We start from the raw sequence: 26,289 nt of genomic DNA on the forward strand, positions 1-26,289 counted from the left end.
ATTGACGATGCGTACACAGCAACGCATGTAAAATTGCCCCGTCGGCAAGATTGTGCATATTACCGTGAAACACCTTATTCTCCCCCTTCACAATCTGTTTTCCAGTAAGTGCGGCCGACCGATAGTTACTGAGCAAAAACCTTGAGTCTGACTTGAGTTGATTGCTATGCTGCAAACATTGCAAGCAAATGATCATTTCATGATCATATCGCATGAATTCACAGAAAGCCTAACAAGTAAGTGATTAACCTGTAGGACAAAATTATACATGGTTATATGTCGCGGATCAAAAATAAATGACATCGAGTCTTTAGTAATGAGTGATTATGGTTTAAGATTTCACTCACTAATTTACTCTAGGCAGTGCCAGTTTTCCTTAAGTGGTCAAATACTCCCCCTTTTACCCTATACTTGTTGAACAAAATCGTTGGAAATTCATAATCTTTGACTTGTTTTGATTTTTGGACAGAAATTTTTTAGTTTTTTTAAAAGAAAAGGTAGGCCTATTTATGAATGGGGATCATATGAAATATGTGCTTGGCCGGTATACACTGGCCTAGGCCTAAGGGACAAAGGCCTAGTGGAGAAAATGATGATCAGAATTTGTCTACTTTACAGAAATTCTTAAATGCTCACTTGGGGAGATTTTCCGAGATTTGTTCAAGTGCGCCATGATCGATGATAGGCATGATAGGGTAGGGAGCACCCGTCGATTTTGCTCGCATTGCCAGTGCCACTGTATGTTTACGGATCCAGCATTCCGAGTCGAGTTGGCAAACGGTCAGAAAAATCGGCGATTGTGTACTTCCCCTGTTTAGTTTCGATATAATTAGTGTCAAGGGTGTTTTTTATTACTAAAAAATGACCTTTTCAACCTAAAGCAGACTTCTCTCAATATACACATGATATAATGACACTTTTTTGTAATTTTTGAACAGTTTCTTGGGGTAGAAATTCAGCTTTTTCAGCGTGCCTTGCGCGCTGATGGTACATTGCGCAGTGATCGCCATCTTTAATTTTGTGTCGCGTTTTGTCGTTGTCATCGTAATTTTACTCCCAAATTTCCCTCAAAAATTTAAAACCCTGCCCTTTATCTATGACATACACATTCTTAATGTCGCCAACTAGTTTGGTAGGTCAAATAATTTAAAAGTGGATCTTGTTCCCTTATAGGAACTGGACATTTTATTTTGGTAATTTTTAAACAGTTTCTTGGGGTAGAAATTACAATTTTCCTACGCGGTTTACGATTGGTGCCGTGTGAATGTTATCGCATTCACGGTTAATCACTGATCACGTGGTAATCACCATCTTTAAAGCTATAGTCCATCATTTGCACCCATCCGAAAAGTAACTGGCGTAATTATTGTTGAAAAACATACTTGGTTGAAAGATAGTAAGTGGACTAAACTCCCTGTGAAATAATTCTTTCTGGCAAGCTGTCATTTTGAAGTAATCAACGAAAGAAGGCATTTCCAACAGTGCATCTTAAGACGCACCGTAGGGAATTTAAATTAGTAGTTCGTTTTGTTATTCGGCGAAGCGCGCGCAAGCATTGGCACAACGCACACGCACTTGCAACATCACGTACAGCTGCAATTCAAAACATGATTCAGCAACTTTTTGATTTGAAATTGAGATCATAGAATGCTGTTTTTCTCGAAATATACAGCTGAAGCTGAGCTGAAACTTCATCAGGTTAGTTGTTCAGTATCCTCTATTAGATTTTGAACCACTTTTGTTGCTTCAAACGAACAAAATGCACAAATTACAAATGATGGACTATATCATTAATTTTCGTGTTGCGTTTTGTCATTGTCATCGACGTCATTTTACCCCCAAATTTCCCTCAAGAATTTAAAACCCTGCCCTTTATCTATGAAAAACATGCATGTTCTTAAAGCCAGAGTCCATCATTTGCAGCTATCCCAAAAGTAGTCCTAGTAACTTGGACCCAACTTATCGCCTTTTTAACACTCGGACATGGTCTGGCGATAGTAGGGTCCAAGCTAATCCGTATATGCTGAGCAACACAAGAAATTGTCATTGACCCAAAAACCCAACATTGCCCAACAAAAACATTAGATTTCACCCTCAAAACGGCCTCCAAATTACTAGATACGCTACCTGAGGGACAAGTAGACATCGATAATTAGGATGGTTGTACTGAAGTTTACTTACGATCCTGATGAAAAGTTAAATTTCCCGTTCAATTCCGAGAGCTCCCCTCGCGATCGTGAACACGTTAGGGGAGTCAGGTTGGCGTAGGGGTACTTTCCTCGCCTTCCACCGCTGCGACCCGGGTTCGAGTCCCGCCTGGGCCAATACGTGGATTGGGTTTTCAGTCCCTGCCTGATTCCGTGGGTTTTCCCCAGAATATTCTTCTGGGCTTTTCCTCCCACCTCTAAAACTGTAAATTCTTCTCATTGTCTTCTCTCCACAGGTTTCTTCAGGCTTGCGAGCTACAGTGCCTAGGGCGCTTTTGAGGAATCCTTGGTTTCATTATCAGAAATGATTAATAATAATAATAATAATAAATTTCCGATTCGTGTTTGAATATCGAATTGAGATGTGGTCTTCATGCCCAGCGTTCACGTTACTTGATGGTCCCCGTATTCCGAGTGCGATTCCGTTACCGAGCGCGCGATGCATCGATTATGATAATGAGTAGACTGGATCACGTTTGTAAACACCAGTACATTTTAAACGATAATAGGGAGTCGGGAACTAGGGCAGATTTAATGGACGGAAACCAGTTCAAGCTAGTTCCCGACTCCCTATTATCGTTCGAAATGCACTTGTGTTTACAAACGTGATCCAGTCTACTCATTATCATAATCAATGCATCGCGCGCGCTCGGTAACGGAATCGCACTCAGAATACAGGGACCATCGAGTGAACCCTGGGCATGAAGACCACATCGTGTCGTTCAAACATTAACACAAGTCGGAAATTGAACGTGTGCACAATCGCAAGGGGAGCTCTCGGAATTGAACGGGAAATTTCACTTTTCATCTGGATCGTAAGTAAACTTCAGTACTAGGCCTACCATCTGAATTATCGATGTCTACTTGTCCCTCAGGTAGCGTATCTAGTAATTTGGAGGCCGTTTTGAGGGTGAAATCTAATGTTTTTGTTGGGCAATGTTGGGTTTTTGGGTCAAGGACAAAATTGTGTTGCTCGGCATATATACGGATTAGCTTGGACCCTATTAACCCTTACTCTCTGAGGGTAGTTTACTGCATGTCAGTTGGTTATGCCAATGCCCTCCAGCTGCAGTTTATTGGAGGATAAACTATCTTGACTGTGAAGGCTCCAATTGGCAGGAGTTGGAGGCCCTGGAGGGTGCCTGATACTGACCAGCTGGGGGCACTCACTTTGTTATCAGAGGACTCTCATTGTTCTCTGTGGCATGTATTGGAGTGCCTGTCCAGTTACCCTTGAAATGACATGGCAGATATTGGAGGGCCATGCAAAAAACATAGGAGATTTTCTTGAGGCACATATTGGCATGCGTTGGAGGGTCTAGTAGGGTAAGGGTTAAAGGGAAAATACAACATTTGCAAACATCAAAAAAAAAAACTACCAAATCATTTTGAAATACCTTGCTGGACTGTTAGTGAATGACAGTGTAAAGCATCCTGTAAAATCATGGCACCTGGTATACCGTCATTTTCAAGAAAAGTGGTATTTTTGTATCAATTTCCAACGCTGATCGGCCGACCAGCGTTGGAAAAAACTGGCTTTTTTTCAAATACTGGCCCCAGTTGACCATCGCACTTGTTTGCAATCGATTACACACCTATGAACGGGTACAAGCCAGCTAGACTCGTTCCCTGACCTTACAATTCCCCAATGTATGTAAACTGCTCTGTTTCTTCTTAAATGGAGTCAGGGAACCAGACTACAGGAAAATGATTGTTTTTCTTGGTTTTTATAGCATTTTCGAACCCAAAACCTCAAAAAAGTCAGTGTAACTATATTTGCTATATGTTTCCAACCCCCCAATTCCATCCATTTCTGAAAATTACAGCAAAAGCAAATGATGTATATTCCCTTTAATTATCGCCAGACCATGTCCAAATGTTACAAAGGCATGTCCAAGTTACTTGGACTATCCCAAAAGTAACTGGCGTAATTATTGTTGAAAAACATACTTGGTTGAAAGAAAGTAAGGGGACTAAACTCCCTGTGAAATTATTCTTTCTGGCAAGCTGTTATTTTGAAGAAGTCAAAGAATGAAGGCCTTTCCAACGGTGCGTCTTAAGAAGCACTGTCATGACCGTTGGAAATTTCCGTTAGTAGTTGGGTTTTTTTATTCGGCAAAGCGCGCGCAAGTGTTGACACAATGCACACGCTCGCGCAGTTGCTATAATTCGTCGGATCGGTGCGCGACATCGCGTAGCTGCAATCTGCTCAGTGAGAATGTGTCTCGGACGCTGAATTCAGGCCCAATTCAAAACATGATTCAGCAACTTTTAATTTGAAATCGAGATCCTAGAATGTTGTTTTTCTCAAAATATACAGCTGAAGCTGGGCTGAAAATTCATCAGGTTAGTTGTTCAGCACCCTTCTTTAAATTTTCAGCACTTTTGACTTTTGTTGCTTCAAACGAACAAAATGCACAAATAACAAATGATGGACTACCTTTAAAGGGAAAATACAACATTTGCAAACATCAAAAACTAAAACTACCAAATCATTTTGAAATACCTTGCTGGACTGTTAGTGAATGACAGTGTAAAGCATCCTGTAAAATCATGGCACCTGGTATACTGTCATTTTCAAGAAAAGTGGTATTTTTGTATCAATTTCCAACGCTGGTCGGCCGACCAGCGTTGGAAAACACTGGCTTTTTTTTCAAATACTGGCCCCAATTGACCATCGCACTTGTTTGCAATCGATTACACACCTATGAACGGGTACAAGCCAGCTAGACTGGTTCCCTGACCTTACAATTCCCCAATGTATGTAAACTGCTCCGTTTCTTCTTATATGGAGTCAGGGAACCAGACTACAGGAAAATGATTGTTTTTCTTGGTTTTTATAGCATTTTCGAACCCAAAACCTAAAAAAAGTCAGTGTAACTATATTTGCTATATATTTCCAACCCCCCAATTCCATCCATTTCTGAAAATTACAGCAAAAGCAAATGATGTATATTCCCTTTAAATATCGCCAACTAGTTTGGTACTCATGGTAGGTCAAATAATTTAAAAAGTGGATTTTGTCTCCTTATAAAATATTACTGGAACCGGGCCCGTAGACGTGTTCCTGCATCGCCGAAAAATCGGCCTACGGCCGGCGGCCCGCCCTACAGTATCCTCGACCCTCCATTATCTGCGCAGGTATTAAACGATTGCATACGCGTGCGCGTTGACACACTCAAATTGAAGGTAGGCCTACATGTAGGATGGAACGCCGTATTATCGCGGTACTTATCACGTTTCTCGTTCGGAAAAGAGATTGCCCAATAACCTTCCAGAATTGTCCTGTCTTATGTGTAGTATAACTCTTCCTTTTTAAATTAATATAAAAAAATCTGACGGGTGGTGTGGTTTATTCCGTGTACGATGCCTGTGAAAATAGACATGCGCGGCGTGTGCGAACGGAGGTGGACTCCCTATTATCGCGGTATGCGGGAAGTGGTTTTTATAATGATCCCAACTTTTTTGTTCATAGTTTATGTTTGACCAAAACACCCCCTGAATAAAGTCTGATATTTTTCCTGTAACGTTCAAGTTGATTAAAGACAAAATGTCTGCAGGATGATTTCTTAAGACCCTGCCCTTCCCCCGAAAGGAGAACACAAATCCCTGAGGCAAGTCTACTGATCGGCGATTGAGGGCGCCATTCACTTTACACGGTGTGCCGTTTTATTTTCGCTAACGCGCGATGCTTATTTTGATCCCGTAAAAGTTGTTACAATTTCGCGCTGCAAATATCGTCGTTCGACTTCATTTTACATTTGCAGCTGAAGAATGGGAACCAGACAATGGAACTTTCATTGACAGAGCGCAATTAAAGATTTATGTTAAAATATAAACGGTACCTTTTAGCAGACACGGTGAGGGAAAATTTTGCAAGTTTTGGAAAACGTTAATATTTATTAAAATCGTTAAAAGTCCCGAAAGACACAACATTTTTTAATCGTCCTTTTTATACAACTCGGTAGAAAATCCTTGATGACTGGTGAACTGGATAAAAATCGCCACTTGAACATGTTGAAACTGTAAAAAGAGAAATTTCCCATGCCGCGATAATAGGGATGCCGCGATAATAGGGAGTCCGACTATACATGTACTACTCACTAGCATGACTAGTGACTAGGTAGGCCTAGGCCTAGGGCCTAGGCCTAAATGCGTAGAAAAAGGACCGCGTAGCTTAGGAGGTCTGACAAATGGAAAGATTTCCATATACGAAGTTCACTCAACACTCTGTGTACAAATGAGAGTGGACTGAAAAATTCTAAGTGTTTTCTAAGAAAATGCTTGTATTTTCTCACTGCTCAAAATCAAATTGACTTTGATGACATCTACATCTACATCTACGCGGGTACTCAGCAAAGTCCACTTCTGGATGTTAACGCTGAGGTGAAGTTTAAGGTGCATGCGAAGCAGGGGGAAGCTTGTGCAGAAGAAAAATTTAAGTGCGAGTAAAAAAAGCTCCAATCTTGGAGCTACTTGGCAGAGATGTGTGCCCTGAAGACGTCCACTGGTGGAACTGTGATGACGTCTGCAGGAAGGGCATTCCAGAGCCGGACTGCTGTAGGCATGAAATTGCTATCTTGGGGCTTGTTAGTCACCACAGAGGTAATCCTTATCTTTAGGACACCTCTATTTTTTACCAGTTCTGTTCAAAACTGACTTTTGCAGATGACTGTCCAGTACCAAAGTGACTTTTGCAGGCTAAAGCAGTCTTTTTTCTTCAGATAAATTCATGTTAGTTGTAATTTTGAAAGCACTTTCAAAGAAAATGTGACTTTCCTACCCTTTTTTGCAGTTTGCCATCTTGGTTTTTGAGTCAGTTTCTGTTCGTCATCGTCGTCTTTCTCCCTTAATTTCCCTCTAAAATCAAAGCCCCGCAAGCCTTTTTCCACAAAATTAAACCTGCTGACATTCAAGAAGGTGTCATACTGTTCAGATATATGACAAGAAATATTAGAAATTAATAATAGAATGTCACTTTTGAGTGTCATTTAGTCAGCTCTTTTGGTGAGTCTGTTAACCTTAAGTTAAGTTATATAGGAATGTAGCTGGAGTTACCCAGCCCTGAGTTTTATCATTGGGTTGTCATCTAGGGCTGGAGCGCATTTTTCTCAAAACTTGTAGTATTTGCAAAAAAAATTTGGAAAATGTTCAATTTTGTCCCCGTTACACACTAATTGCAACTGCAACTCACCCCAAACTTGCCTGGAATAACCATTACACAGGTCCTTGAAGTAAAACACGATCCACGATGAAGATTCAGCCTACAATTGCAGTGAAAACAGGAGGAATAACCGCTAACTTGACAACCTTGCTGGATTGGCCAGGACCGCTATTGGTTTGTGCACAAAAAAAATTGTGTACAATGAATGGCGGTCGATTAACAGGCACAGAGAGCGATCGCTGTCAACTACTCGTTTTTGCCGGCTGCGCTGGCTGTTGGCGCATGACGTCACGCGGAAGCGTATGACCCGATGACTGTTTCATGCACTAGTATAAGGTTTACCACTCGCATCACAGCTTTGGTACTGGAACCGCAACCAATAGTGCATGAAACAGTCATCGGGTGTTACGCTTCCGCGTGACGTCATGCGCCAACAGCCAGCGCAGCCGGCAATGGCAAAACCGAGTAGTTGACAGCGATCGCTCTCTGTGCCTGTTAATCGACCGCCATTCATTGTACACAATTTTATTTGTGCACAAACCAATAGCGGTCCTGGCCAATCCAGCAAGGTTGTCAAGTTAGCGGTTATTCCTCCTGTTTTCACTGCAATTGTAGGCTGAATCTTCATCGTGGATCGTTTTTTACTTCAAGGACCTGTGTAATGGTTATTCCAGGCAAGTTTGGGGTGAGTTGCAGTTGCAATTAGTGTGTAACGGGGACAAAATTGAACATTTTCCAAATTTTTTTTGCAAATACTACAAGTTTTGAGAAAAATGCGCTCCAGCCCTAGATGACAACCCAATGATAAAACTCAGGGCTGGGTAACTCCAGCTAATAGGAATGGGGTCCTAAAAGTAAGGATTACCAATACAGAGGAAAGTAAGTGAACTTCGCATATGGTAATCTTGCCATCATGAATCATAAGCGTACACTGCTAAAAATATTGAAACCAAACTCCAAAGACTTCAATTCAAGTAAAATACAAACCGAAATTCCCTCCCGCCAAATGCTAGTTGATGTCGCCGGCCGGTGTCAATTAAAAATCCGACTCCTAAGAAAATCGGACTCCTTTTCCCTATTGGTGACAAGCCACGCTCTGTAGGTATTATTGATATGCTATTATCATATTTACGCATGCGCAATACTACCAATGAGTCCATATTTCATGGAGTCGGATATTCACGCTACACCGGCGGCCAGCCAGATTGGAGGTTTTTTTCAAACCTCGGCCCCGGTTCAGTTGCCTTCTCACAGGCTCCATAATCCTTTTAATGCTGTTGAAGTCTAATAAAACCATTTGAAAATATAAACATTGACTGCATGATATTATATGCTAGTTACTCATTATTGTTTTAGTAGAAGTGGAAAAAGGACCCGTGTACTAACCCGAAGTCTAGTCACGGACGTGCAAATCTCCTAGAGCCAAAGCTGCTTGGGAATGGCGCGGGGATGGTGAAGACAGAATTAGGCTGTACAGTCATTATAAAAGTAGGAAATTTAAAATTCTGAAAAAATACACATTATAGCGTAATAATAATAACGACAATCAAACGAAAGCTTTTTATTTATTTTCTCCGAAGTTTCTTTTTATAAATGTCAATAAAAAAAATTCCCGATCCCAGCTTGTCAATAAAAAAATGTCATGCTTGTGGATGAGGCTAAAACTAGTTCCAACATGGCGACCTCTACGTGGTATCCTTCTCAAAGTGCCAAGGACATGAAGGAGGTGAGAAAATTTGCTTTTCCATCCAATCTCTGCCTTTGATATTAGATGCAATTTTGTATGGTATAGTCGGACTCCCTATTATCGCGGCATCCCTATTATCGCGGCATGGGAAATTTCTCTTTTTACAGTGTCAAAACTCCTTCAACATGTTCAAGTGGCGATTTTTATCCAGTTCACCAGTCATCAAGGATTTTCTACCGAGTCGTATAAAAAGGACGATTAAAAAATGTTGTGTCTTTCGGGACTTTTAACGATTTTAATAAATATTAACGTTTTTCAAAACTTGCAAAATTTTCCCTCACCGTGTCTGCTAAAAAGGTACCGTTTATATTTTAACATAAATCTTTAATTGCGCTCTGTCCATGAAAGTTCCATTGTAATGAAGTCGAACGACGATATTTGATGCGCGAAATCGTAACAACTTTTACGGGATCAAAATAAGCACCGCGCGTTAGCGAAAATAAAACGGCACACCGTGTAAAGTGAATGGCGCCCTCAATCGCCGATCAGTAGACTTGCCTCAGGGATTTGTGTTCTCCTTTCGGGGGAAGGGCAGGGTCTTAAGAAATCATCCTGCAGACATTTTGTCTTTAACCCTTACTCTCTGAGGGTAGTTTACTGCATGTCAGTTGGTTATGCCAATGCCCTCCAGCTGCAGTTATTTGGCAGATAACAAGTCTTAACAGTGAAGGCTCCAATTGGCAGGAGTTGGAGGCCCTGGAGGGTGCCTGATACTGACCAGCTGGGGGCACTCACTTTGTTATCAGAGGACTCTCATTGTTCTCTGTGGCATGTATTGGAGTGCCTGTCCAGTTACCCTTGAAATGACATGGCAGATATTGGAGGGCCATGCAAAAAACATAGGAGATTTTCTTGAGGCACAATTGGCATGCATTGGAGGGTCAAGTAGGGTAAGGGTTAATCAACTTGAACGTTACAGGAAAAATATCAGACTTTATTCAGGGGGTGTTTTGGTCAAACATAAACTATGAACATAAAAGTTGGGATCATTATAAAAACCACTTCCCGCATACCGCGATAATAGGGAGTCCACCTCCGTTCGCACACGCCGCGCATGTCTATTGTCACAGGCATCGTACACGGAATAAACCACACCACCCGTCAGATTTTTTTATATTAATTTAAAAAGGAAGAGTTATACTACACATAAGACAGGACAATTCTGGAAGGTTAGTGGGCAATCTCTATTCCGAACGAGAAACGTGATAAGTACCGCGATAATACGGCGTTCCATCCTTCAACTATAGAATGCAGGGCCACTTCACTCTACATCCGCGCCTCCGTACGGCTGCGTGGAGGCGTGGAGCTGCAGTCGACCTACCTCTGAGAAATAAATGTGGCCTATTTACTGGACTGCCTCCGTAAACATAGGCCACACATCCACATGTACAAAAACGTGTCACTTTTTGCCAAATTTTGATTTTCACATTTAGGCTTAGTTTGAAGGTTTTTTTTGCTTTAAAAGCATACTCACCCTCTTTATAGGCTAATCAGAAAGTGCTGCCTTTTTCAGATGTCTAATTTTTGTGAAATTTCATGTTGAAATTTTGATACGCAAACGTGTAAAAATGAATCTGGAAATTTCACGACAAATATACATCTGAAAAAGGCAGCACTTTCTGATTAGCCTATAAAGAGGGTGAGTATGCTTCTAAAGCCCAAAAAACCTTCAAACTAAGCCTAAATGTCAAAATCAAAATTTGGCAAAAGCGACACGTTTTTGTACATGTGGATGTGTGGCCTATGTTTACGGAGGCAGTCCAGTAAATAGGCCACATTTATGGGGCTAAGAAATACCGTGCTGCCACTGGTGGAATCTACCTCCGAGAATTGTACCGTGCTGCATGGAGGCGTGGAGCCGCAGTCGACCTACCTCCGAGAATTGCGCCCTCAATCGGCGGCGCGCGTCTATGAAACTCCGTGCCTCCGCGTCTCCCTGACTCCGCGACTCAGCGCCTCCGCGACTCCAGTGCCCCGTCGCCCTCCTAGTCCTACCTTCCTTTGCGAGGAAATTAACAATGGATATGGATGCTTCGTTCTCTAAAAAATACCGCCTAGAATTGCGCCCTCTATCGGCGGCGCGCGTCTCTGCGACTCCGCGCCTCTGCGTCTCCTTGACTCCGCGACTCCCTGACTCCGCGCCTCCGCGTCTCCCTGACTCCGCGTCTCCCTGACTCCGCGCCTCCGCGTCTCCCTGACTCCGCGACTCCACGACTCCAGTGCCCCGTCGCCCTCCTACCTTCCTTTGCGAGGAAATTAACAATGGATATGGATGCTTCGTTCTCTAAAAAAATACCGCCGAGAATTGCGCCCTCTATCGGCGGCGCGCGTCTCTGCGACTCCGCGTCTCCCTGACTCCGCGACTCCCTGACTCCGCGTCTCCGCGACTCCAGTGCCCCGTCGCCCTCCTACCTTCCTTTGCGAGGAAATTAACAATGGATATGGATGCTTCGTTCTCTAAAAAAATACCGCCGAGAATTGCGCCCTCTATCGGCGGCGCGCGTCTCTGCGACTCCGCGCCTCCACGTCTCCAGCATGTCCAGTGCCCCGCGACTCGTCTCTGCGACTCCGCGGCTCCGCGACTCCGTGCCCCAACGTACAAGCGCCATCCCTTCCCATTCTGATCAAGTGCATTCGCTGTACTTAGCACTTTTTGCAGGTTTGCATATTCTTATATTGTAGCCTATTACTCCTATCCTCACATCGCCGGCCTCCATCCACGCCTCCAAGCAAAATAAAAAACCCTTGCTCCGGCGAGGCCCTGCATTCTATAGTTGCTCCTTTTGTATATTAATTACGGTAATCCTTACTTTTAGGACACCTCTTATTTCTACAAGTTCTGTTCAAAACTGACTTTTGTAGATAACTGTCCAGTAGGTCTAAGGTAGTCCGAGTAACTTGGACCCAACTTATCGCCTTTTTTAACATTTGGACATGGTCTGGCGATAGTAGGGTTCAAGCTAATACCGCGAGCTGGACAACACCGTACCAAAAAACCAACATTTTCCAACAAAAAACATCAGATTTCACCTTCAAAACGGCCTCCAAATTACTAGATATGCCACCTGAGGTACAAGTAGACATCGATGATTAAGATGGTTGTACTGAAGTTTGCTTACAATCCGGAAAAAAAGTGAAATTTTCCGTTCATTTCGGAGAGCTCCCCTCGCGATCTTGAACACGTTAAATTTCCGATCGTGTTTAATGTTTGAACGTCGCAATTTTTTCTTCATGCCCAGCGTACATTCGATGGTCCCCGTATCCCGAGTGCGATTCCGTTACCGAGCGCGCGCGACACATACAAACTTATCGCGGAAATTCACCTATGCAAATTGGGGTCAACACGCCCTGCTCCTAGAACTATGAGCCGCGGGGGGTACGGTACATGCACTTGTACGCATGAGCATACTATCATTTCGCTTGTACCGTACCCCCTCGCGGCGCGCTCCGAGCGAACCGCAAAATCATCGCTCGATCTTATGCGTGCACGTTTCAAGTGTCAGGTTGGCTCAGTGCGGAAAGGGCATATTTTTCATCATTTTGGCCTAAAAACCGACAGAATCCACCTATGTTAGTTCTGCGCATGATACGTGAGTATGTCAAGAGATAAAGTACGGAGTATAGGGGCAAACTGTGCAGTGGTTCTGTGTGAAATGTCTCCATTTTGATGGACGTTTTTGTACTTTATTAGTGTTTTGTGCTGCAGGCAATTTTGCGGGCTTCTTGATCTATGAGGCTCCGCTCACGCGGAGCCTCATAGTTCTAGGAGTAAACACGCCCCTCATTATGACGTCAACGTTGAGTTCGTGCTTGCGCTCATGCCATCAATTTCGGCCCGACTCGCTTCAGTTTTATGAATGAAATCATTATGCATCGGAGAGTGCACATGCCAAAAATTTACAGTAAAAAAGCTCATGATATCTGCTTTCTTTTGCCGAAGAAAGCGTCAAAATTGATGAACTATTGCTTGAGTTTTGACAGTTTAAACATTTTTTAGCGTTTTTTTTTTTATGAACCAAAACTTCTTATTTTTCGAGGGAGTCCATCTTTTTAATCCTGAATTTCTTCCTTCTCGAATTTGGTTTGGGAAAAACTGAATTAGTTCCATATAGAGCAGGTTTTCAGCTGTCCAATGGTGTGGCACATGTGGGTGGTCGGTCTGATACGGCGATGGTCGCGAGCAATATGCATACAAATTGCTCGCTAGAACTGCCCAAAATTGCGAATGATAGTGAAGTAAACACGTGATATAAACACGTGCAACGTGCAGGAGATATATATAGCTCAATGGAAGACGCATTACAAAGATTAAAGGGATCCCGTTTGTTTAAAGGGATCCCGTTTGATGAAATGTGTGTGTGTGTCTTTTTTTCTGTCCCTTTTACCCTGTATCCCAATGCGACGGGGTTGGGCGGTGGGTTGGGGTGGGGATGGCCCGCGGGTGGGGTGGGGGAGGGGGAGGGGGAGGGGATGGGGGGGGGGATGGGCCGGGGGAACAAAGACACGGCAGTGTTCTCCAACTTTGAAAATTAAAGGTTGGCGCTGGGGTCGGCGGGGACTCCTGCGAGCGCGGAGCGCGAAGCCCTTACGGCGTGGGGTCCGGGGCCCGCTTAAGGGCCCCGGGAAAATTTTGGATTCTAGATGCTCTGTGGTGCAATCTGAGGCGATTCTCCAGGCCAGTTCCCCCGATTTTTTTTAGCATTCAAAAATTTCCTTTTCAACCTAAAGCAGACTTCTCTCAGATCAAATGACACCTTTTTGTAATTTTGAAAAACAAAATGGGATACAAATTACGTTTTTTTCAACGCGATTTTATGGGTGGTGCCGGTGCCGTGCGATCGTCATCTTTATTTTCATGTTGCGTTTTGTCGTTGTCATCGTCATTTTCCCCCCAAATTTCCCTCTATTTATGACCTACCTGTATGTTCTCAAATGTCGCCAACTAGTTTGGTAAGTCAAATAAATTAAAAGTGGATTTTGTTCTCTTAGGGAACCGGGCCCATACACGATCGCCATTTATAACTTTTGACAATCGGCATGATCGGAACACCATGTGTACGCGTGTTTTGGCCTCGAGCTCGTTTGCCTCGTACAAAAACATCAATGCGTATTATATTGTGTACCGCGCGTGCAAGCACTGAGAAAAAGAAAGTCGGTTGGCTGCACGTAAGATCTGCCGTACGTACTCCTGCTGGTGTGTGTGTGTACTAATACAGATATATATTTTTGCGGCGGGGTTGTCGCTACTTGAAGTATCGGCACACTCCGGAACTGGGGATTCAGTTGTCAGTACAGTACAGTGCAGTGTGTGTACATCGCGCGTACCTAGAGTATAGTACGTACGTACGTACAGTGCATGGGGAATCGCTGGTGTTTGCACGGCCGGCTGTGCGTGTGATTGATTCAGCGAGATTTTAAGACAACCCCGATCGGGCTGGGAGACATCGAAATACATTGTTAATGTGTGGAAAAACAACTGAAATTAATTAGTTTAGTTGTAAATGTACACTGTAGAGTCAAAAAAATTAAACCTGGCGGCAGGATTTTAAAGCTTGGCGGGGACTTCTTAAACATGGCGGGCGCCGCAGAAAGCATGGCGGGGCGCCAGGTTTGTTCTACATGTTGGAGAACACTGCACGGTGGGTGGAAAATTCACATTCTTTGGTTGAATGGCCATTGCACATATCCCAACACCTTGAGGGGCGGGGTGGGGTCCCCTGGGTGGGGGGAAAGGAATGGGAGGGGGGTACTGAGAACCAGGATGGTGGAATATTTCCTGTCTTTAGTTTCTTAAACCTGCACCATATCAGGACCCCATGGAAGGGGAGTGGACATAAGGGGTTGCCGGTGGAGGGGGGGGGGGCGTGGGGGAGGATGCCTCGTGAGTGTAGAGGGGGGCCAGGGGGAAGAGTACTCAAAACCAGGAGGCTGAAAATCCCGGGGGGGGGGGGGGGGGCCTCAAAAGGAGGAGGGTGGAATTTCACATTTTCTTTTCTTTTTTCGGTCCTTGCAACATATCCCGACCCTTTGGGCGATGGGTGGTGGGGGCCCCCACCAACACAGAAATCTTGATATGCAAATTAGGTAAACAGCGCCGCTCATTATAGCATCATCATGAAATTCTTGCTTACGCGCATGCCATATACTTCGGCCAATTTTCGGCCAGACTCCTTCAGTTTTATGAATAATATCATTGTAGGCCTACATCGGAGGATGCACATGCCAGAAATTTACATGCTGAAAGCAACAGAATGATTAATGATGTCCGCTTCCTTTTGCTGAAGAAAGCGTCAAAATTGATAAAATGAAAGGGTGAGTTTTGACAGTTAAAATATTGTTTTAGCGTTTTCCTTTTTGGAACTCAAACTTCGTATTGTCCAAGGGAGTCCATCTTGTCAATCCTGTTTTTCTTCCTTCCAACATTTGGTTTGAGATCAAATGAATTAATTCCGAGTAGTTGAGGTTTTTAGCTGGGGAATGGTGTGGCCCAAGTGGGTGGTCGGTTTAATAGTGCGATGGTCGCGAGCAAAATGCATGGAAATTTATCACTGGAACTGCCAAAAATTGCGAATGATTTTCAATTGATCACGCCGGCTATATCCGGCCCGCCGGCACCGCGCGCGTTCTAATAAAAACCCAAGATTAATAAAATAATCAAGATGCTTTGTTTTCTGATGAATGATGTGACTTTATTATTGGGAATACCCCTTTCTTTTTTCCTTTTCCCTGCCCTGGATACCATATTCCGACCCTGGGGTGGGGCGTGGTGTTCAAACCACGCCAAGAGGGCTGAAATTTGTTTTCCCACAAGTGAAGTTTGTCTTTTAATTGGTGCAATTACGTTCCCGACTTTCTTTGACTGCGATATCATGGACCAGGTGGGGGGTTGAGGCCGGGTTGGGGGGGGGGGGGGCAGGGGATTTCCCAAAAACAAAGAGGGTGAATGTCCTTCATGTTCTTTTAGTTAACAATCTTAACTCTTTCGCTACGGCGAGCCGCTGACAGCGGCACATACAAATTGTACAGGTCGTACGGAGAGCCGCTAGCAGCGGCTCAGTTGCGTCGCTATGAATAAACAGGGTATCCCCATGACGTGGGCCTTATCTACATAATTTATATCGTATAACCTCTGACCCTAGTTCGGGCCGCTGCCAGCGGCTCTCCGTCTGGCCGGGGTGCGCTTTTTGTTATTGTGAGCAGTTTGTTTATGGAGATACATTCAAAGATGGCGGCGCCCACATCGACGCTCGGCAGAATTTTCAGCTTTTAATTACGTCCAGTTGGGACGAAAAAGGTAAATTTAATTCCATAGCGAAAGAGTTAAGACTTGCTGCTCTTAGGGGGGAGAGAGGTGGAGGGGGCCGCATGAGTCGGGGAGGGGGTAGAGTATACTCCAAACAAGGAGGGTTGAATATCCCGGGGAGCCTCAGAAGGGGAGGGCCTGGAATTTCCCAATATTCTTTTGTTTTCATCATCATCATCATCATCATCAGACGTCGATGCCCGTTGACGCAACAACCGTCCACTTTTTCTGGGTTTTGTGACTGGTGAAGGGGTGATTTTCCTTCACTAGGGTCGCTGCAGTTAGTTCAGCCACGCTGAGGCCGCTCCATCTGGTGAGGCCGTCGATCCAGCGGAGTTTGGTCATTGCATTATATTCCGACCCTTGGGGCAGAGGGTGGGGGCCCCGTCAAACTATTCACAGAAACCTTCGTATGCAAATTAGGTGAACAGCGCCCCTCATGATGACGCCATCGTCAAGTTCTTGCTTTATTACGCGCATGACATCGTCTTCGGCCAAGTTCGGCCCAAGTCACTGGGAGTCCATCTCTTCAATCCTATTTTTCTTCTTTCCAACATTTGGTTCGAATTCAATTGAATTTATTTCGAATAGTTGAGGTTTTTAGCTGTCACACATGTGGGTGGTCGGTTTGATAGTGCGATGGTCGCGAGCAATATGCATTGGCATTTTTCGATGGAACTGCCAAAAAATGCGAATGATTTTCAATTGATAACGCCATCACCGCTTGCGTTCTAATAAAAAAAACTAAAAAGCAAGATGTTTTGTTTTCTGATAATTGATGCGCCTTTATTATATTATTGGGAATACCCCTTTCATTGTGTGCATGTACGTACGGCCCCGCCGCACGCACGTCCAAAAACACGAGGTCATACGTCACAGACTGTTTATGCATATTCATGAGTTACAGCGCGGCCGCCATTTTGAAATCGCATGGGGGAGCATTTTCGGGACGATATTTGTGGAAGATGATGACTGAAAGTCGTCTTTTGGCCAGATGGATGAAAATATTGAGACCAAAGAACATTTTTTCGAAAAGGTATGAGTTGCTCTACGACTAAGAACCTTAACTGTGGAAATTTTTGTCCTGGATGAAAAGATAATCTCGATCAAAAGATGTAGCAAAATCGCTACATCAGCGGCCAAAAAAATTCAGCATTCAGCGTCTGGCCGTACTACAGAGCTTGCGATAGTACTGTACGGCCAGACGCAGTCGGGCTAATCCCGACCCTTGGGGCAGAGGGTGGGGGCCACGACAAACTTATCGCAGAAACCTTCGTATGCAAATTAGGTGAACAGCGCCGCATTTTTTTGAGGTGATCGTCAAATTCTTGCTTTAATACGCGCATGACATCGTCTTCGGCCAATTTTGGCCACACTCGCTGGGAGTCCATCTCTCCAATCCCGTTTTTCTTCTTTCCAATATTTGGGTCGAATTCAAATGAATTTATTTCGAATAGTTGAGGTTTTTAGCTGTCCAATGGTGTGGCACTTGTGGGTGGTCGGTTTGATAGTGCGATGGTCGCGAGCAATATGCATGAACATTTTTCGAAGGAACTGCCAAAAATTGCGGGGGGGGGGGGGGGGGGTAGAGTACTCCAAATCAGGAGGTTGGAATATCCAATGTTCTTTTTTATTCACCCCTTGCACCGTATTATTCTGTCCCCTGGGGTGGGATGGAATATACCATGGGGTGAAAAATATCCTATTTTTTTTATACAATGATGTTTTGGGGGTTTGTTGGGGGGGGGGCTTTATACGAAAACTTTAAAACTGTAATCATGAAAAAATATAAATTTAAAAAAAAATGCAAATTGCAGAAACGAATATCTCATATCTCTTTTGTGAAAATGTGGTGGCTCTGAAAAGAGCCGTTTTGGTTTTAGTTTGTTGATTCGATGATTTCTTTGAAGGCTTGGCCGACACTTTCTTCTGCTTGCTCGATGTGTTCTTGCTGGCTGGCTTCTTGGCTGGCTTCTTGGCTGGCTTGGTTGGCTTGGCTGGCATGGCTTTGGTGGAGGATTTCTTGACAGATGTATATTTGACTTGGAGGGCGTTTTCTTGGCAGCTTTCTTGGGTGACTTCTTCGGCGCAGGTTTCTTGACTTTCTTCACCATTGTGGCTTTCTTGGCTTTCTCTGCAATCTTGGCTTTCTTGGCTTTCATTTCCCGTTCCTTCTTGGCCTTGATTCTCTCCTTCTCCTCAGCTGCCTTAGCCTTGGCCGGCAGCCTTCTCTTTCTCCTTGGTGGTGTCAAGCTTGAACGTAGTAGCGGCTCCCTTACTTGTCATCCGAGTGTGCCTCCAACTTCATTGATTCATGTTTTATTATTTAAAAGTTCACTCTAGTATGGCTTACACAACAATTCTTAGGGTGGATTATCTGGATCCGCACGTCCGTACCCCCGTGGGCGTACCATATACCTCCCTTATACTTTCTATAGGCATGCAAAAAAAAGATGATTTTTTTTTTCGCCTCTTTGGTCGACGTTCTGACTTTGTGGGTCCTTTTCCCACAAGTTCAGAATATTTTCTCTAAGTATTGGAGCAAACTACATGTATTTGAAATGCCTTCCATTGTCAGAAACCAACAAAATTGAAACTGCATTCTCATGTTTAGACGATACACAATAACATCAGAGGAGAATAACAATCAGTACTGATGAACTGTTCGCTCACAAGATGCCTTTGATCATTAGTTCTCCATATTTGGAGTATTTTCTATTCGGAGTATTCATCATTTTCCACCGTTTCCAATGACCTTTCAATAACATTGAACTTAAAGTGAAATCTTGAGGGCTCCGCTAAGCCTCATAGATCAGACGCATTATAGGCGCTAAGTCCGGCAAAATCTAATCCCCAACCAAATATAAGGCCCATAATTCCGACGCCTCATAATAGGGCCGACGTCTGATGTTTTTTGTTGGAAAATGTTGGTTTTTGGGACGGTGTTGTCCAGCTCGCAGTATTAGCTTGGACCCTACTATCGCCAGACCATGTCCAAATGTTAAAAAAGGCGATAAGTTGGGTCCAAGTTACTCGGACAAGGTTTAAGGATGGGTTGCCATTATTATCGCGGTACTTTATCACGTTCCTCGTTCGGAATAGAGATTGCCCCCTAACTTTCCCGAATTGTCCTGTCTTTTGTGTAGTATAACTCTTCCTTTTCAAATTGATATAAAAAATTCCGACGGTGGTGTGGTTTATTCCGTGTACGACGCCTGCGAAAATAGACATGCTCGGAGTTAGACCCGTGAACGTGGCTTGTAAACTTGTAAACTACGCCACGCTGTTGTGTACTTTTGAAACTGGCGAAATTGTCTCTCTGACTCCCTCCGTTACACACACTGGACGTTATTTTGCCCATATAATAAGTACTCACATATGAAGCTGTCTTGAAATCTGTTTGTACGTCAAAACTTGCATTTGACGAAAATTGAGGAAAATTCTGGCCCCGGTTCACGAAGTCCTGCTACTGCTAGCTGCCATTTTCTCCCAACTGAAGCATGCGCATTGCGTTTTATTTTTGTATGATTCGACGGCTGTTTACTGTCGCAGCTAAAACAGACATCGTTTTAGACAAGTTTCAAGTCCTTTCCTCTCTCACCGCACCGCACGTGGTCGCACGTGCGCCCGCGTGTGTGTGCGCACACGTACTGTATACGAGATGAGCCGAGCAGCCAATCGTTGGTTTTTTCAGGGTTGCGACATGAAACAGCCGTCAATCTGTCCAAGCGACTCGTCCGGGGTTATTTGTCAGTGTCAGTTAAAAATCTAATTTCTACACGTTCGTATGGGTCTTTACTGATGGGCAAATTTCGTCGAAATTACACAGCCTAAACAATCGGACAGGCAAATTTAGATTTCTAGGTGAGTACTCAACACCCATACGGAATTATGTATGTTGGATCGATTTCGCTAGGGCCAAAAAAAAGAATAGTTCTGCTTCCGGTTACCCGACCGACCCTATTTTTAGGCTGCGACCCTAAAAATTTTATCGGCGATTCCAAAAAAAATTTAAAAAAATAAAAAAAAATTGAATAAATACAAATAAAATCTGTCTTTTCTGTCTTCACAAATTACCTCTCAACAACCCTTTTGCATCCAAAAATGCTTGTATTTATTTGTTTTCTTACTTACATTCGCTTTTTTTTCAAAGAAACCTCCGTTATTACAAATTCGCTTCGCGATATAACTACTTCGCAATTCGATGTCACGCACGGTTACTATAATCACGTGGCGACGACTGGTTCCCGCCGCACCGCGCAGGGGCCAATTTAGAAGACATAATGGAAATGCGGTAACCAGTCCATAGCTAGCTATGTGACCGATAACGCGCTATCAGTACAGTGCAGGCCACTGTCAACTGGTCGGATTCGACATCGTAAAAATGCCAAGAAAACACCGATGGAGAAAGAACATTTTTTGCAAGTTAATTTACAGAATTGATCTACCTTGTCCGTGTATGTATTTTCTGTGTTCAGGAGTTCATTTTGAGATCGCACTACTCGTATTTGGAGTGATACATGCCGCGTGTTTCCCGAAATTGTTGACGGTAAAAACAGCTCTGACGGCCCATGGTGGGCCGCTCGCCACACACGCACGCATTACACACCTCGGAGTTTTGGCCAGCTCCCCGCGTCTTGACTAGCGTTGTGCATATGGTGCGAACGGCCTTAATTTTCCATTATTTTTTGAAATTATCGAACGTAAATATATTGACAATAATTAAAGGTAGGTTTTACTCACTTTTTGTTGCCATTTCGTGTATAGCTTTCGTAGTACAATAGAAATAGTTCAGGCTAAAACTTCGCATATAATTGAATACCCCATTCAATCTGCATAAAAAAAATTGGCAAAAAAAAAAAAATTCCGACCGACCGACCCTATTTTTGAAAGGCATGTAATCGGAAGCAGAACTATTTTTTTTTTTTGCCTAGGTTTTAAAATACACAACAACGTGGCGTTGTATACAACGCCACGTTCACGGGTCTAGCTCGGAGTGTGCGAACGGAGGCGGACTCCCTATTATCGCGGTATGCGGGAAGTGGTTTTTATAATGATCTCAACTTTTTTATTTATAGTTAATGTTTGACCAAAACATCCCCTGAATAAAGTCTGATATTTTCCCTGTAAATTCAAGTTGATTAAAGACTATTATATCTGCAGGATGGTTTCTAAGACCCTGCCCTTCCCCCGAAAGGAGAACATAACTCACTGAGGCAAGTCTACTGTTTGGCGATTGGGGGCGCCATTCACTTTACACGGTGTGCCGTTTTATTTGTTAACGCGCTGTGCTTATTTTGATCCCGTAAAAGTTTTTACGATTTCGCGGTGCAAATATCGTCCTTCGACTTCATTTACATTTGCAGCTGAAGAATGGGAACCAGGCAATGGAACTTTCATGGACAGAGCACCATTAAAGATTTATGTTAAAATATAGACGGTACCTTTTAGCAGACACGGTGAGGGAAAATTTGCAAGTTTTGGAAAACGTTATTATTTATTAAAAATCGTTAAAAGTCCCGAAAGACACAACATTTTTTAATCGTCCTTTTTATACAACTTGGCAAAAATTCCTTAATGACTGGTGAACCGGTCCTACTAAAGCGCATCAACAAGCGTCAACAAGCCTCAACAAGCCTCAACGGTCGTCAACGAGCGGCAACAAATTTTGTATAGGCTTTTGAACATTAAAAACAGCTTTATATGGTAGAAAAAGCAGCATAGGCAGGTCCCAAAAAAAATTGCAAAATATTTGTAAAATGTTCAATTTTGTCCCCGTTACACACTAATTGCAACTGCAACTCACCCCAAACTTGCCTGGAATAACCATTACACAGGTCCTTGAAGTAAAAAACGATCCACGATGAAGATTCAGCCTACAATTGCAGTGAAAAAAGGAGGAATAACCGCTAACCTGACAACCTTGCAGGCATGGCCAGGACCGCAATTGGTTTGTGCACAAAAAAAATTGTGTACAATGAATGGCGGTCGGTTACCAGGCACAGCGCGCTGTCAACTAGTCGTTTTTGCCGGCTGCGCTGGCTGTTGGCGCATGACGTCACGTCAACGTCAACAACATGTAGAAAACCCAATATTTGGACCGCATGTTTTGCGACTTTCTTCCCAAAACTAGTACTATGGCTCTATACATTTTATGGACATAATGGGTCTTTTTTTTTCGAACTTTTACATCGTTTTTCCAATAAATACTTTACAAAAAAAATATGATGATGTTTAAGAACTAATTTTCGAACAGTGAAATGTTTCTGACTCCATGAAAAGTATTCTTTGTCATTTTGAAGCGGTGAAAACACAGGTGAATTGGTCTTACGAGAGCACACCCCTTGACTAAAAATGATTTGGTTCAAACCTGGCACTAGCAGAGCATGAAAACTCCACTTGTCGTAGAGAATGCGTATGGGGAGGCCCACTTGCACATAATGTTCGGATCGTGGTTTATTTCAGCTTCTCGATTGCGGTAATCGTACTTTGTGCGCAGTGTTCGAAGTCACTGCGCTAGCATTAAAAAATGAACCAAATGGAAGGAGATTTTTTTTAGCAAGTAAAATTTCTAACATACCAACGCAAAAATACCAGTAGTAAGCATAGTTGATAGTTTTCATTTCCCACAGTACTAGCTGGTGCTAGTGCTTTAGACCGTTGTCATGTTGCGGCCATCTTGATTTTTCCCCATTCAAATCAATGTAACCAAAGCGAGGCTGGAAGGAAAAATAGTCGGGTTCCTTTTTGCACAAAACACAAAAACATTATCATTCAGTACTGTTATTGAATACAGAAAACATGACTGATTTGGTGACAGCATGATAAAGGTCCATTGTTTGAATACCTGGCTGCATTTCTTTACTACCCCACCCTGCCACCAGGCAAGTTGAAGAGCATGTTTTACTAGCCTGCAGCAGGTTTTACTAGACATGGTTCGTTGGTCTAGGGTTAAGGTCGAGGCCTGCATGTACATTGTTATGTTATGTTTTTAACTCTTTCTAAATCACACTATACAATGTGCAGTGTACCGGTATTGTGTGATCAATCCTTTTTACAAATTGATTGAGGGTAATTCCATGTATTGTTGTTTTTTGGACTGCAGAACAATTCAGCTGTCATTAGCCTAACAGACAGCATGCTTGAAACGGATGACTTTGATAGTGTAGCGACAGAGCCCAGCAAGCAAGCAGATACCAGTACATCAATAAAGGGACAAGATATGATGAGAGAGGAGAGGAAGAATGATGATCCTCAGGGAGCATTCATGGATGCAGTCAAGACTCAGATGGCTGAAACGGTAAAAAACATGGTGACATGGTCTACATGTGTAAATCTCAAAAGCAAAGCAGAAAAAGACACAGACTACGTATATGTACAATGTAACTTCACTGTGCATATTTCTAGACCTTACAAAACTACAGTTTCAGCTTCTGGTGCATTGTTATGTACATGTATGCATCAGACCAGTTTAGCTAAATTCAGGCAAAGTATATTGTTTTTCCTGGTATTCATTTTGGCAGGTTTGGCAGACAGGAAAGCAGCAGGCTCGCAAGGTCTTTGACCTGTACGGCAATATCGACCTGCTGAGACCCTACTTTGATGTGGAGCCCAAGACAGTTGTTCACAGGTGAGAAACGGGAGCTAAAAACAAACAAACAAACAAACACCAAGCTTGCTAATAGCATGCTCTGCCTCTGACATAGAAAGGACTTTGTCTTCTTTGTGAAGTCCTTGTCCTCAAGCTGTCATGTCTTGATGTCAGATAATTTCTGGTGAGAGGAGGTGGTGGTCACCTTTTTGTTGCATGCTTCAAGGTTCAGGCTTTAGACTGCATGTTTTAGGCCTGTGGCCTTAGGCTGTAGGATGCAGGTGCAGATCCCTAGTTCATGCCGTTAGGATTCAAAGTGTACCAAGGGTATTATGATGGTTTATTTTCTGTCATAGGCAGTTTTAAGTCAGAGGACAGTATCTTGGCCCATCACTTCCAGCAAAAACCCCAAGAATTCATCATTGTCCTATTTGGAATTAGAAGATGAATGTTGTTTTAAGTTGCACTTGCTATCTACAAAACTTCTTCTAATTAGACCGTCATTTTGCCCCTCCAGATTGGTGTTGTCATTACTGCCATTGAGACCCTCAGGCACTGCACAGAAGGCTGTTGGGGAGCTGTATGGACCACTCATGATTGTATTCACGCTTGTAGCTATCCTGTTGATGGGCATGAAGGATGCAGGACACACAGTGGTATGAAACCAACTCATACTTTACCCATTCTAGCTTTCTTTAATAAATAAAATCAAGGGCTTTATGATAAGTATTATTATTATAATCAGCGTTGAAGTTGAGTCCATCACATGACCTCAAAAGACCATCGTCCAGTTTCAAGCCAAGTCACGATCTGTTCAAATGACAAAGACATTTCTTTGTTATTGTTCATCTAGACCTGTGTATTATGTGTTTTACATGCACTTGTGATGGATTCTAATCTACAGGTCTGATAATAATGGCAAATAGCATGCATGAATGCAAGGAGAGAGTGCCACGACCCAGAACTTTGGAGTACCTCTTGTACAATCCTTGGGTCCTAATTAGACTAAGTACAAATGAGCAAGAAAGCTCAAATTTGAGTCTAGAGTCATCCCAGTTATTAATAGTTTACCCAAAAGGCTGATTGCATTTCACTATTAGTACATGCACATGTAGGTGTTGCTTGGTGACCACTAGTGAGATAGTGCCAGTTGTACGTGTATGTTTAGCAATTACTCTTTCTGTCTGATCCTTGAGGGAGTATGATTGCACAGAGTTCACAGCAGTATTTCTACATCCAACACCTATAATACATGTTTGGTGGTCTATGGAATTGCAGAGAGAGGGAACCCTAATGGGCAGTGCCATTGGCATTGGTTTTGGCTACTGGCTGCTGGCATCAGGGCTGTATTATGGCGTCTCCTTCATCTGCAACACACACATCACATTCCTGCAAGTATTATCACTGACAGTAAGTCAAAACGTTATATTTTCCCTTTAATCTTTGGTTTTAATGTATTTGGCTATGTTTTTAAAATGCAAATTATGTTCAATTCAGAAAGTCAGTCGGTCCATTAATTTGTGTACATTCCTATGGAAATTATATACTGTTACTGTAGGCACGATTTGGGCATACCATAGCACGCATGACTTTGAGCCGTGAATGGCAAAAAGTGTCGGTTGGAGGATGGAATGGGTCGAGGTCGTAGGCTGTACCCAGCAGTCCTTATGCTCAGCCATGCATAATGGCACCCTGCATTATGCTGGATATCATCCGCACTGCTTCTAAATGTCATCGGTACTGACTCGACCCATAGCAGTGAATGGAGGAAAATTTTGGAGGATTGAGGCAATGGTCACCACACCACTGAATAAATTCAAGAATTAACGGATGATTTTGGAGGATTGAGGCTGAATCCAATGTTAACAAGGTGGCAATTGGAGGATTTTGCAGGATTGAGGATGGTTCCTAGCCAAAAGGGCCTGGGGGTTAGGGTTAACCGGCATCACTCTGCATTTAGTCATTGGTTTCTGTGAACCAGATTTGACAATAGCCGTGATTAGCAGTCAGATTGGGAACCATTCAAAAGGGTTGTACAGACCGAATGCATGATACATACCGGTTTGTCTTAGGGTGGCTTGCGCAACCTTTAGTTGTGACCTACAGTAGGTGTATCAGAATTGTCGGCAATTGAACACAGAAAACCAGCTATGATATCTGGCTGCATGGGAGGGAAATCCAATTTCCTGTTGTGGCAAAAACAGTGGAGATTCCGAATCGACCTGTTGTAAGCAGCGAGAGTTGTCGGGGCTAGACATAGAGGAAGTTGTAGAGTGG

General features: G+C 43.3%; 2 protein-coding genes across 4 annotated transcripts in view; one reads left to right on the forward strand and one right to left on the reverse strand.

The window, feature by feature from the left end:
- The window catches only part of LOC119725919 (E3 ubiquitin-protein ligase RFWD3-like), a 68,880-nt gene extending 60,054 nt beyond the window's left edge, over positions 1 to 8,826 (reverse strand). For 2 of the 3 annotated variants that reach the window (XM_038197531.1, XM_038197529.1), the window contains exon 1: positions 8,359 to 8,465. The gene's annotated coding sequence lies outside the window, so the exon portion shown is untranslated. Of the gene's footprint in view, positions 1 to 8,358; positions 8,466 to 8,757 lie in introns of those variants that run through there. The other variant, XM_038197530.1, reaches the window with a different exon arrangement.
- A 193-nt stretch (positions 8,827 to 9,019) lies between these two features.
- Positions 9,020 to 26,289, forward strand: part of LOC119725920 (protein YIPF3-like) — a 30,443-nt gene continuing 13,173 nt past the window's right edge. The window contains exons 1-5 of the mRNA XM_038197532.1: positions 9,020 to 9,097; positions 23,527 to 23,721; positions 23,945 to 24,051; positions 24,530 to 24,668; positions 25,291 to 25,422. Coding sequence (XP_038053460.1) covers positions 9,047 to 9,097; positions 23,527 to 23,721; positions 23,945 to 24,051; positions 24,530 to 24,668; positions 25,291 to 25,422 — 624 coding nt within the window. The 5' untranslated portion in view covers positions 9,020 to 9,046. The remainder of the gene's footprint in view (positions 9,098 to 23,526; positions 23,722 to 23,944; positions 24,052 to 24,529; positions 24,669 to 25,290; positions 25,423 to 26,289) is intronic.

This window comes from Patiria miniata, unplaced genomic scaffold, assembly GCF_015706575.1.
Source record: "Patiria miniata isolate m_02_andy unplaced genomic scaffold, ASM1570657v1 HiC_scaffold_19, whole genome shotgun sequence".
Taxonomy (NCBI): Eukaryota; Metazoa; Echinodermata; class Asteroidea; order Valvatida; family Asterinidae; genus Patiria; species Patiria miniata.